A 14,513-nucleotide genomic window follows, 5' to 3' on the forward strand; every position below is an offset into this window, starting at 1 on the left:
GATGTAACAGTACAGTATTTGCTGTACTGGCCAATGATATTGGATGGAATCTGCTTTAATAGGCTTGCCACTAAGAGTATTAATGTAGTTTATATGTTATAATAGTTTATTTATTTTTATTTCTAATTATCAATGTGATGTTATAAGTATTGTGTTTAATACTAGTATATTTGTTTAAAAGAGAGTTAAAGGAGGTTATAGATTTGTTATTTTAATAGTTGATTAATGTTAGATAAAGTATGATTATTGTATTGTTAACCCTGTGATTGGCTCTGGGAAGTGGGGGGGAGGGAGGGGGGAGTGGAAGGGTGGGTTTTTTTGGGGGAATTATATTGTAAAACTTTTATAAAAGTTTCAATTAAAAAAAAAATAGGCTTGCCATCTAGAGTTCACTGGAAGAAAGGCAGGATATGCATGCAGTAAGTCTTTTTCTATGGGCATCTGAATGTATGTATTCCCTTATGGGCAGTTTTTCCATTATTTTAACTTTATTACTATTAAACTGATTTGACTGATACTGTAAGAGAAATGAAGAGAAGGAAGGACATGCTAGTATTCAGCTAAACAAAAGTACTTGAGATAATTTATGAGAACATGTTCTAAGATTAATTCTATTGTCATGTTTGAAAGTATTTTTCCATTGAACAGGACAAAATTATAGGTTTATGCTAAGTTAAATTTTGATGCTCTATTTATACTGGTTATATACTAGCAGTTATAACTGTAGGTAGTTATTTACGGAGAAATCTAAAACAACAGTGAAATATTTTTTACCCCACTGTCTTACAGAAAAGTTCTCATTTGAAAGGTGATGTTAAGTAATTTCTTAGTAAATATTTTATGACTAACAGCATTGTATTTACTTTTTATGCAACTGAAAACATAGTAACTGAATTTAATATTTTCAGTCTATCAAAAAATGTGACCATATAGATTTTTGTTAGCAAAGTATACTTGTATACAGTCTTGTCTGGATAAAGAAATATGGAGATAAACTCAAGAGTTTATACATTGTTCATTACTTTAAAGAAGCTCGATAGAGATACTGCACTATTTTTTTTCTTCATCACACTTGTCATCTTTTAACTATACCTTTTATTGATTTCACTGAAATTTCTTCATTTCATTGTTATGAACTACGCAGAGTCATTGAGAGTTGGGAGGCACACAGATTTAATTTTATTATTATTACTTAGTATTTTTAGTATTAGTATTTAGCATTAGTATGGTATTTTGTTTTAGTATTAGTGTTTAGTATTTTTCTTATAGCCATTTTTTATATATAGATTTTTGATTTTGATATAAATATACAGGTAATCCTCCATTTATAACCATTTATTTAGCAACCATTTGAAATTATTATGGAAATGAAATAAGTGACTTGTGACCAATCTTTATACTTATAACCATTGAGGCATCTGCATAGTCACACAATCAGATTTTGGGCACTTGACAACCAACATGTATTTACAACCGTTGCAGTATTCCAAGGTCACATGATCCGCATTTGTTGTCTTCCCAGTTGGTTTCCAACAAGCAAAGTCAATGGGGGAAGCTGGATTCAATTAAGAACCATGTGATTCACTTAACCACCATGGCAAAAAAAGGTCTAAAATCCACACCACTCATTTAACTGCCTTGTTTAGCAATGAAAGTTTGGGTCCCTATTATGGTTGTAAGTCGAAGACTATCTGTAGATTATGGATGTCTATGGGGAAGCTGAGAGGCAATAAATTCCTTTATGTCTTTATTAAGTGAGCATCATGTGACCGCAACTTGCATTATTATTTCTGATTTCTTTGTTGACTCTGCTTGTTGGAAGCTGGTTGTGAAATGCATAAATGGTGATCATGTGACATAGGATGCTGCAATGCTTATAAATGTAAAGACTGGTTGTAAAGTTACTTTTTCAGCGCCATCATAACTTTGAACAGTCACTAAATAGCACAATTGATATGTGACATCTATCTGCACTTGTGTAAGCTTTCACGGTCGGTATCAATAAAGTAGCAATGAGGTTCTGGGCTGAATGACCATAATCTGATTTTATGGTGGCCTGACATTTCACTGGCAATTCAGAACCAGAGTGAGCAGCTTTATTGGGCTGGGCTGTTGTATTTGAACCTGACAAGCTGATCTCTGAATGGTCCATGTTGCAGGAATACAAGAAAATAAACAAATCAGAAGTCTACCCCACAAAGAACTAGTCAATAGCTTGATTCAAGGACTCTCCAATTAGGAGCTGGTTCTCGTGGAATGTCTTCAAAATGAACCAATTGGAAGTTTTAGATGAGGAACCAATTAGGAACCAATCTCAAAGATAATAACTACATGAGAATCAATACAGTTAATGAAAATAAAAAAATCCTTTAAATTTAATTATCTTTCCAAAGCAATAACAATTGAAAAAGTCTCTGTCTTTCTCTCACTAAGGCCTTTTGTCTTCTTGATATGAAATGTATTTGCATTATCAGTTAAACCTTTCTGCATATATGGTTGCATCATCTATTAAAAATAGAGGCAGGTTCTTATCGGATATTGGTTGGCATTATTCCATTCACACCAGCTGTCTCATAAGATTTGCATTTGGTACTTTTGAATTATATTTAGCCACTGTAAATTAATATTTAATAAGAGTAAAAGGCAGTGTAAATAATTTCAGAGTGTAAACTAAGGCATCTTTGGCCTCCCCAGTACAACTCTTCCAGTTTCTCATATAGTCCATAGGCAATTTAAGGAAACTATTCCACCACTACCCCACCCCACTCCAGTGCAGCTGAGTTTGCTACACGGGGGGGGGGGGGGGGNGGGGGGGGGGGGGAGGTTGAATGGAAATAACAAGTTTTCCTTCCCCCTAAGGTTTTAAAATTGCTTCTATTGTGAAGGTTATTTTAAAGGCTAATGATTGTGCAGAAGTGATTTTTGAAAAGAAGGATTGTTCTCATGAGAGGAGGGTTAATTCACTACCCCATGTTCTGACCATCTTTTAGAAAATTGCTTCTGAATGTGTGGAGTCTTTAAAAGCTTCACTGCAGTGTTTGCAGAGGAGCACGTGTTATGTGTTCCTCTGCTTGAGGAAAGTAAGAAAGGATATACTATAAGTCCACTACTGGTGTGAAAGTCCTAGTATGATTGTTTGAAGTTTGTTGGCTTGGTATTGGCCCTCTGTCCTTTCTTGCTCAAAGCTGAAGTCATGGATGAAAAGAAGAAAGTGAATAGCACTGTTTCACAAATGATTGCACAAAAGGTTATAGAAGTAATTTATCCTGCTATAATTATGCAATAAATTCTTCAGCATCTTTTACAAGTAGAAAAACTCCCTTTGACATTTACCTTATAGCACTATCACACACCATGTAAACTCCTAAAGTGAGTATAAGTTAGCTACAGTGCTAAATAATTGGTTTTATTTCATATCCTGTATACTTTGGCTTAGTCATTGCGCTCTTGAATGATCTATCTATATCTCTCTATCTCGCTATATCAGAGTTCCCCAACCTTTTCGGCTTTACAGACCAGCGGGGGGAGGAGGGAGAGGGGATGGTGCCACCACTCGCACAAATGGAGCATGAGTGTGCATGTTCACTTGCCCGCGACTTCTGCAGCCCAGTAGTGGCCACGGCCCATGGGTTGGAGAACCCTGCTATATATTATTCTATAATCTATATCTATCTATATCTACCTATATTGATCTATAAATTATAGATAGTTCTATATCTATCTATATTCTTGATCTATCTATATTCTACATTCCTAGACATTGTGCTCTTGTGCTCTTGATATCTATACACTTGAATGATCTATATCTATTTATATTCCAACTTCCTTTCTGTAATAAAGTTGAGAGGATCTCTCTAAATCCTTTGGATATATGCTTGATTTTATGACAAGAAATGTATATTTCTTGAAATATGTTTTAAAAACTCATCAGAAGCAGAATTCAGTGGGTTGAAGTCTTCCCCTCTTCTCTTTCTGGTTCCACCATCTTGGTGGGTGAGCTGTTAGTTAGCTGATGTTAGTTTTAGCAAGTTTGTTTGGGGAAACTCCTTGTGAAATCTGCCTAAGATAGCAAGATACATAAAGATATGATTCTATGAATTGAAGAGAGGTTGTAGGCAGCCTTGCACTATTCTTGGCAGCTACTCAGATGAACCATCTTGCATTTTTAATTTTAATTAGTCCTTGAGAAGATAAATGTTTTCTTTTGACATAGTGTAGTTATTGTTGTTATTGTTATTATAAATAATAGCTTGTCAATTGAAACTTGAATGTATTTGTTGGAAATTTAACTTCTGTGTTTCGAATAACTGAGATGGTATAGGTTCTCCTGCTTTAGCGGGGGGCTGGACTAGAAGACCTCCAAGGTCCCTTCCAGCTCTATTCTATTCTATTCTACAAACTTTCTTTTAATTATGGTTAATATAATTTTCATAGAATTCATTTTATGCTGCTGTTTTTAACTTTTTAGATTGTGTATGTGTGTGTTTTCTAGTCAGTCTTAACTCAGGGTAAATGCTTGGAAATGTTTATGTAGTTTCTTGGTGGTTTAAAAAACATTTTGTAAGTGATCTTAGAACAACATTTGCTTTGAATTGTAGCATATAAATGCTATTCAGTGTTGATATTACGTACTAGTTTAATAATCTAATCCTGTTCATACTTACTCAGGAATAAGCATGGATGATTTATCTCAACAAATGTGCAAATTTTAGTCACAGTATAAACTTTAACTTTCTTTGAGGATGTGCAATTTCACACTTCTTTTGACACTGTTAAAAGGACACCCTCTGTGTTGTGTCTGAAGGAATTGATATTGTTTCTGTGTGTGATTTAGGACCGTTGGTTACAAAGCAAATGCTTTTATCATTTATTCTGTGTTATCTCAGTGTTACCTAACATTTAGGGAAGAAATGCTGCCTTCTGTATGATAATATATGTTGTTGGTATGCAAGAGTTGTTTACGCAGGGCTATACAAGCACGTCTCATGTGCTTGGAGTGCATGAAGTAGTTTTGCTAATCTGTCAGTATAGTATGTGCTTGTGGATAAATATAGACTGGCAGCTACTCTGCAAGTTGTAGATCATCATCATACACTGAGGCTAAAAATTACCTCTTTGGTTATGGAAAATGTGTTCTGATCAGGAAGCTGCAGGTTGTCGTCATTTAAAACCCCAAAGTCCTAGCTTTGAATCTGAAGTTAATAAAAACTTCTGTAACAAAATGACCAAGCCAGGGACATGAAACAAGTCATTTTTTTCTCAGCTATAGAAACAAATAAATTTTAAGATCAGGAAATTTTTTGATATTGTGAACCTCATGGAGATTTCACTGGCCTGCTGGCGGCGATCCAGTGTGATCAGCTTAATAAAAGGACTTGGTAGGTAAAAAAAAAAAGGAAAAAAACTCTTTCCATAAGTTTGTATTTTAATTTGATTTATTAGAGTATTCTATATTTAAGAACCAAATATATATATAGATATAAATGTGGGCAAATAACAAGAATTGTGCCTGCTTTTGGTAAACTTAATGAAGTTCAATTTTTACCTGGTATTTCTTTCTTTACTGATTTTGCTTTATAACCAAAGGAATATTATTTTAATTATAAAATTAGAATGGATTCTTAAATTGTAACTGTGTTAAAGTAATGTCTAAGTACATAGTATACTAATACTTGTTGCCATTTGTGGTATTCCTTGAGTGGAGAAACAGTTGAGATTAAGAAATTTTCTTCAATATAAATAAAGTTAAATGGTGATCCTAAAAATCTCAGAATCATGTATGTTATATTAGTTCCCAGAGAACGTTCAGCAACAACTTAATTGTTTTGATTCTTTGGAAATTGTCTGTAGTGTTTAAGATTTTTGATATGGGAAGATTAAAGCAAGACTTTAAATTTACAAGGCTAAACAATTCCTTAAGTAATTACTATAGGATTAAAAATATGAATTACCAATTCAATTTTGTTTACATTTAATCTTAACCTGCCCTCTCATTGTCAGTGGATACTGTGTTACTTTCAAGAATAATGGTTATTGATAATGCTGTATATCTGACTCACTTGTCACATATATAGAATGAAGATGCTATGTTTTGATAGTTTGCACTGGCCACAAATTTTCACATTTAAATAAATATTAATAATATTGATGAACTATATTCAGTAAATGGTAGCTTATTATACTGATATATATTGGAATAATGTTAGTTAAAAATAGGCAGGGTTAAAAAGTATCTATATGATAAAGCTTGAATTGTATGCTATATTATTTGGTATGGAAGAATAAAATTACTTTTTCTGTTATGTAAACAAAAAATTAAACAAAAAATTAATTTGTATGGTGTCCTCTTACATTAGCTTGCATTTAATCCAACTAGAAAAAAATTGAGAATTAAGTCTATCTGCTTCTGATTAATATTGACTACTGTGCAAAATCAGAGTTAAATGTACTAACTATATTTCACTTCTGGGGATTATTATGAAAAATATATAGCAGCTTAAAGAAATATTGCTTGTTTGGACTGCATCCCAGAGGGTGGGTATCATCTAACATTAAATGCAACTTTCAGATATGAGTAGCTGGTTTATTTATCAGTATTTAATATTCCCATCAGTATTCACCTAGGCAAATATTCAGTCTGGCACAATATTTTATTTTGCCATCTAAAATCCTGATTTCTCTGGGTTCATAGAGTTAATATGATTTATTCTTCTTTTTCGCTCCTTCTGAACTGTTACTTTCCCATTTGTAACTAGAATTATTTCCAGCCAAATTTTACACATTTTTGGAAGCAGCTCCTCCAGTGTTATGTAGAGTTATGTGGAGCTCACTACAACCACTAATTAAGAAAGCTTCTTATAAAACCTTTTCCAAAGATGCAACTGCATATAACCTTAGTGACAGCATTATATGATGGCATAATTATTTCTTAATGAAATACTAGGAGAGCACAGTAAAAGAGAGACTGTTGTTCAGAAAAGATTGCACAGGGAAATCTACCTCCCCTTGACTGGGATTCTCCCTGTAATATAATTAGCTTATTTCTGTGTATTTGTGTGATTTGTGAGTATTATGTTCTTGTGGTTATACATACAGACACACAGGAAGGAAACTGACTATGATACTTTGAATAAGGCAGTTTCAGGTTCTCTGTATGCTTATATCTACTTTGTGTTCTGCATTTTAGAAGACAATACCATTGCCTAATATTTAATTTTAACAACTCTACAATGTCTTTACATATCCATATTAAAAAAATATTAGGCTTTACTCCTTTCAACATCTTAATAATCTACACTTTGTAAGATCCTTAATAAGATTAAATAGTCTATATTGGAATAAAATCATTTTACAGTCTAAATTATGTTTTATTAAGTGTATATTGCATCTCTAATTTTCAGCATCTCCAGTAGGTAACGGATACATTAAACCACCCGTCCCTTCTGTTTCTGGCACACAAAAGGAAAAGGGACCTCCAACCATGCTACCTATCAATGTTGATCCAGATAGTAAGCCTGGAGAATATGTCTTGAAAAGTTTATTTGTTAACTTTACCATCTTGGCTGAACGCAAGATCCGCATCATCATGGCAGAACCTCTGGTAAGTCAAAGAAAAATTAACATTTCAGCATAGAATTAACTAAAACTAATTTGCAGCTCAATTTGCTAGAATCTCTTGAACCAATGGAATATTACTGTTCTACTCAGTGGGGGGATTAAAGACCTGTAATAGAGCAACTCCACTAATATAAGAAATATGTATGGAATCTACTTGGGAAATGTATTTCTTTGCCCACCTCAGTGGATAAGGGGAATATAATTCTAATATGTTGACAAAAATAATTAGCCAAATACTTTTATTCAATTGTATTTTTGCTGTAATAATGTAATTCTGTTGATATATTGTTAAACAATGAAACTATTTGGCTTAGCTTGGACTTTCTGGAAATATTTTGGTAAAATGAGTGAAAAAACAATAGAAAACTAAGAAAGGCAAAGAAGCCCTGAGTAAAAAGTGGTCTCCTCTTGAATGTAAGAACAGGAGAGGTGTCATGTGCTCTGTCAGCTCTTGGGGCAAGGGGACAGAAGTGGCAAAAATATATTGGAAGACTATGGTTGTTACCAGAAACACTGCCTCATACATTTGACTGATATTTATGAGGTTGGTTTTTGGGCAAAGTAGAGAGTGCTGCTCTTTTACCATTCTTCCATTTCTGTAGAAGCCTTTTGAAGTCACTACTATAATGGATGTGGATTCACCCAGGCTACTGACGTTTGGAAATTTTTGCCGCCTCTTTCTGCGTTCAAAGGAATTTATGGCTTTCATGATAACTATGGGCTTGGGCATCACTGGCCTGATTTATATACAGTATCTGGCTTTTATCTTGGAGCAGATAAGATGTTACTTGGTTCTTATGGACTTTTCCACATATCTCTTGTGTAGACAGACTACTTTCTTATGGTGATGGATCTAACTGAAGCCAGCAATGTCTGTAGCATTTCAGTGACTCATAGTGGGTCCATAGGGTTTCCAGATGACCCAGTTATCTTGTGGACAACTCTGTCAGTTGCCTTGTTAGACAACCAAGGTTCTCAATAGGGTTGCTGTTATTGAATGACCTTTCCCTGACTGCTGATCCTGTGGAAATTATTGATTCTCTGAGGAGCTTCAGGAAATGAAATTTGTGAAATAACATCAAGTGATCCCAGTAGAAAACAAAAAGTCAGAGTGACTAGGTTCAGGTATGAGATTTAATTCAAGCCTATTCCATGACAATAAGGTAGCAAAGCAGAAGTATATTTTCCAAAGAATATCTAGCTTATGACTGTGCTTGTGAGATACTTTTAAAGTAACACTTAAAAGATAATGGAAGAATCTATACTTTATTCATCCTCCTGAAAAAAAATTAATGAATTTTGGTCAGCGTTTTCATGGTCCAATGACATAGTTCACACAACTTTTTCATACTGTCACTTTCTTTGACCGTATGGAGTAACTGTATAGAATATCAACCTTATCTATTAATCTATTAGAGAGAAATGAATAATTTTCTAATAATTTGGGAGCACCCTATCTGATATAGTACAGGCTTTAACATGACTGTGAACCTTTAGGCACTTTTCATATAGTTATTCTGTTCTATGTGAAAGGAGACTGTTTTACTGATGACTTCATGCCTATAGGGAGCAAAATGCTTCTCATTCCTGAAGATTTTAAAATCTATTTCTTTCGGAATAGTTCAAGGCTCCTCAACTACTAATAAACCTGTATTTTTCCACAGAGATTAGAGTCAAAATGAAAAATGGAGAATATTTTAGAACCATACTGTAGATATCTACAAGAATTGGTCCATCACTTTAATTCAACCTTTCTATATTTGAATTAGTCCCAGATCACTAGAACAAGATGAGTAGCATGTTCAGCTTTTACAAATCATACTGTTTTCTAACAGATGCATTGAATGAAAACCAGTGAAATATTAAATTTCCATTTATTTCAAATGAAAAGAAAAAATATAGTTATCACTAAATATTTGATTTTGAGAGAATTGAATATTGAGATTGGAATTTGGGTTGTCGGTTGGAGTGAAAGAAAAATTATTCTTTAGAAGTACTTGATAATAACATTAAGCGGAAGGTGTCTGTGTGAGAGAGCAATAATTAGTAAATTCTTGCTTGAATGAACCTCAATTCCTGATGAACAAATTGACAAATCCATGTAGTTTTCTTTGCAACAGTACAAAACTATTTTCTCCATTGCTTTTGTTTAAGTTTTTTTTTTAGTTTTCAATCAGATCTGTTGGGCTAGATCTCCTGATAGTATAGGATTTCCTGCTTGAGCAGGGGGTTGGACTAGAAGACCTCCAAGGACCCTTCCAACTCTGTTATTCGGTTATTCTGTTCTATTATCCTTCCAATCACTAAGCAATCTGACCTTTTTGAGATTAGTCAGAGCAGACTAGCTGAGACAGAAATACCTAAATTTTCTACTTAATGACTGATTCTTTATATAACAATTGTATTGTCTTATAAAATATTTATTCATGATGCCATGTCCCATGAACTACTGCAGGTGCATCACTGCAAGCATTGCAAAGGGAAAGTTAATTCCATGAGCACTTTATTTCAACAAAGAAATATAGTAATGCATGCAGGGATGAAAACTGAAATAATAACACTTAGTTTTATATACCACTTTATAGTGCTTTACAGCACTCTCTAAGCAATTTCCAGAGTCAGCACATTGCCCCCAACAATATTTTACCGACCTCGGCAGGATGGAAGACTGAGTCAACATTGAGTCAGTCAGGATCAAACTCCTGGCAGTGAGCAGAATTAGCCAGCAATACTGCATTGTAACCACTGCGCCACCATATCTCTTGTTGTATTCTTTTGCAGGAAGGGTTCTGTTTTGCACCATTTCTGTTCATTTGCTTGTAGAGGGCTTAGCATTTGTTCAGAAGACCTAAATAGCCATAATTTAAGTGAGCATAGTTTGCAGATTACATTTAAGGCTCTCTATCATAACCACAGTCTTGAATATGTACTTAGTTCAAATGTGGTGAAGTTTTGAATGTCCAAAACTTCACCACAGAATATACCTTTTCTTATTAAACTAAGCCAAGATGCGGGACAATTTAGGTGCTGCCTAAGCCAGTTTGCTCAGCTACTGCTCCCTTCTTAGCGCAAGCATATATTTTCCTGGAACCGCAGAGTTACAATGCAAGTTGAGGAAAAGACACAGCTTCTTTATCAGTCTATTGACAGATGCAGTGAGTATACATGCCTATACAGTACTTTTCCTGCTTCAGATAATGCTGCATACCTCTAAAGAAGACTCTAAAAACAGCTTCAGTGTTAGAACTTTTCCATACCAGAATATCACTTTCAGAAAGGTTGCCTACCTTGTGGTTAATCTGTTTATGTACTCAATGCCTAGGGTCTGTAGATCAAAATTTCGAATAGGTACAAATGGAAGAAAGCAATCTTTCATATAACTAGATCCCATGTAAGTAACAGGTTGGAGGTAAAATCAGCATTTGGATTTGGGTTTGGAAATGCGTTGGAAAGTGATACAGCCAGCCAAACACAGTCTATCCCAGTTTAATAATCTTGCTACTCTAATATCAACTAATTGCAGTTTCCATTTTTTGAGGATGCAGTGCCCTGTAATACTTTAAATGGGAGATTATTAGACTCTATAATCATGTCTCAAATGCCAGAAGCATATCAGAAAAGGAATAATTGCTTTGTGTCTCCCCTTTCATATCAGCTAGATCTTTAATACTTTTATTGACAATTGCTGGTGAGGATATGTTTGTGTGTATGCACCAGAATTTAAGTAAGACCCAATTTGGTGTTTTTAAGATATTTTCAGGAATGTCTTTCTTGCACTGTTTTTCCCCCATAAGGGTAAAAAATCAAGTTTTGCATTAAGAACAAGTCCACTTTCAAAACATATTATAGTGGTAGTTAAATTGATAATACGTCTATCAGTGTGTTAGGGTCTTTTGAGCTCCTCTCATGTTTTATTCATTATATCAATTGAAGTTGAGGTCTGACATCCATAAAACATCCTATACATTAAGTTGAGAATTTTACATGAATTGTCACCCAATTTATTTCTTACATATACAGAAAATACAGAAAGCAGTGTTATAACTGGTTAAGAATTGCATAAGTATATTTTTGTTTCTCTTAATTTTTTGAGAATTTTGTCATTGGACTGATCCCGTATGAATGCCTGGCCTTTATGATTTCTAGGGGGAAAAGGTGTCTGGTGACTTCTATATATTATTTATTTATTTTTATTAGTATTAGTAGAGTTCTGTGATTTAAAAGTTGTTGTCAAAAATGTTGCTGTATCTTGCTTTAGCCTGATATTTCCAAATTAGAATACTCATCTAAATTTTGGGTATTTCTTTCTTTTATATTATTTTTTTATTAAACATGTTACAGAAAATACACAAACAATAACAATTTTAAAAGACAATTAAAAAAATGAAGCAATGCATAAATAAGTAAACAAAGAATCCAAAATATCTAGGAAGTTATAATTTTCCAGTTTATCATTAATCAATTATGAACAAATGAATATAATACATAGGAAACTAAAAATCAAAGTTCTAAGCAAGGATATCTATCAAGAACCATGCTCAACACAGTATGAATCACCAAGGCAAAACTGAAACTAAAATGTGAATTCTAAACATTGAAAACCCAAACCTAGGTTGAGGCACAAATAAGTTGGAATAAAATTCTGTTTCTGTTTTACTTGTAAAGTACAGAGTTATTTTAGACATTGAAATGTACTCCCACAATTTGGTTAATCATTTTTCCAAAGAGACAGTCAGATGACCTTTTCAATAAGAAGTACACAATATCCTTGCAGCAGTAAACAAAAGTAATTCAATTTACTTAGTGAGAAGATATGGCTTAATAAAATGCAATAAAACATTGCAGGTTGAAATGGAAATTTGACTTTTAAAATTTTTTCATTCTAGTATGAATCATTTTCCAAAATTATTTACAACATTGCTACTAAATATGAGAAATATGAAATGAAAATGTAATATGAAATTTACTATTGAGTTCAAGAAACATGACACTATCTTTTGGGACTCTTCTCTATTACCTCACAAACTGTAATTATTATGACTTTAAAAATATTTATGATAAAGAGAAATAATTGTGACCTTTAAAGCCTTTTCAATTTTATTTTGTTTTACATATATTGTGGGAATTAACTAGATTACCTCTTGTTTTTAAATTCATTGTATATTCTTCTGAGGAAAGTTCAGGATATGAACATGAGGCTTTAATGGGACATTATTTATTAAAATAGAAATATATTTATTTGATATTCTTTGGTTCTTATATAACAGCTGCTTCAGATCAAAATACAGTGAATCATTGAAAATGAATAAACCCCTTTTGTACTAAATTTAGTGGCTGTATTTTTTGGCTCTGTATTTAGCCTACCAATATGAAAGATAGTGAATAAATTGCAATAGACATATTTGGGTGGAGTAAAGAATGTTCTTCCCTTTTTGCAAATAAATAGACAGATAGAAACTTGAGAAATCTCCATGCAGCAATTTCTTAGAAGAGATTAATTTTCATATAAAATTAGTTTTGTTAAAATGGGAAGACAGAGAATCAATGACTATATTTAGGGAGAAAAGCATATAAAAGAAATGCCGTAAAGTATTATATCCCGAAGTAATTAAACCCAATATACCTATGAATTAACTTTTATTTTATGTTTTCTTCGTTTTATGTTTTCTTTTTATGACTGTTGCTGCCAGGTATCTTTGTGCCTACACCAGATTACTTGCATAACCCATCTTTGATTCTCTACCATCTCCTCTTCTTGTCCTTGTGCAACCAGCATGATCATCTATCAGCCTTCCTGGCACAGAACCAGCCAGTTCTCTGTTGTTACCCAGTGAGACCTCTGCTGTGTTCCTGGCAGTCGGCATAATTTCCCTTCCCGTTCATCAAATAAATCCAGAAAGCATGTGCAGGCAGGCAGATTGCTCTTCTGTAGCTGACCTTTCTCTGAGTGGAACAGAGAGAGAAATTTTCATGTTCCCAGGAAGCCGTTTCCACCATAATGACTAATTGGCACAGGACTGCCTATTCAAGTAACTGGGGTCATGACCCACATTCTTTTTGTAATTCTTTGTGAACAACCTGCCGCTTGGCTAGTAATAGTTTATTTAGAGAAAATAGTGCTGGATAATGCCTTGGATTTTTTTTTTCTTCCTAAAGTTTTGAAAGAGAATCTTTTTTCTTGTTTTCTTTTTTTTCTTTTTTTAAGATTTCACATTAAATTTTTTCCCTTTTTTCAGGAAGATGAAAAACCCTACAAATATATTGCACCATAGCCTGTAATTCATTTGTAGAAATGTTATATTTGCATTTCATTATTTTACAATTCCACTCTGGAACTGATTTCTAGTTTGAAGTCTTAAAGAAAATCCACAAGCACTTTGTGTTGAGAGATGACAACAGTGATTTCTCCTCTTAATCTCCCCATTTACGAGTGTTTTGCATTTTAGGCCTCTTCAAAACCTGGAAGCTATCTTTAGTTCTGCTTCAGTAGAGCAATTGTTCCTAGTTGTGCCTGTTCTGATTAGTTCTAAATAGTGCAAAAAGACATTAGGTTATGAGAGTGCATCTATTCCTTTATGCTGACTTGTGAATCTGCTTGGCCTTTCTTAGTTAACACTATACCTTCTTAATCTGTTTCCATCTGTGAATCTTTGTTCTTCATTTCCTCAGCATGGAACAATCATACTTTTCCATCTGCCATGTCTTGAGGCAGAACTGAGCTTGGTTCAATTTTTTGTGAGACCTGCAAAAGACCATAAAATGGCTTTAATGTGCAAAAGTTGATTCATGCTAAATATCTTTAGAACAATTCAATATGTGATGACTACTGAGGTTCTGTGTTTTCTTCCCTCTTTTTGTTTATCAACATTTAATACTGAATTTGCTAATGGCTATTA

At 33.6% G+C, this 14,513-nt stretch overlaps 1 protein-coding gene across 1 annotated transcript in view; it reads left to right on the top strand.

Moving 5' to 3' along the window:
* The window catches only part of FRY (FRY microtubule binding protein), a 147,575-nt gene that overhangs the window by 15,469 nt on the left and 117,593 nt on the right, over positions 1–14,513 (top strand). Inside the window, exon 2 of the mRNA XM_015815247.1 lies at positions 7,401–7,600. Coding sequence (XP_015670733.1) covers positions 7,401–7,600 — 200 coding nt within the window. The remainder of the gene's footprint in view (positions 1–7,400; positions 7,601–14,513) is intronic.

The sequence above is a fragment of the Protobothrops mucrosquamatus genome, unplaced genomic scaffold, assembly GCF_001527695.2.
Source record: "Protobothrops mucrosquamatus isolate PMUCROS unplaced genomic scaffold, P.Mucros_1.0 scaffold327, whole genome shotgun sequence".
Taxonomy (NCBI): Eukaryota; Metazoa; Chordata; class Lepidosauria; order Squamata; family Viperidae; genus Protobothrops; species Protobothrops mucrosquamatus.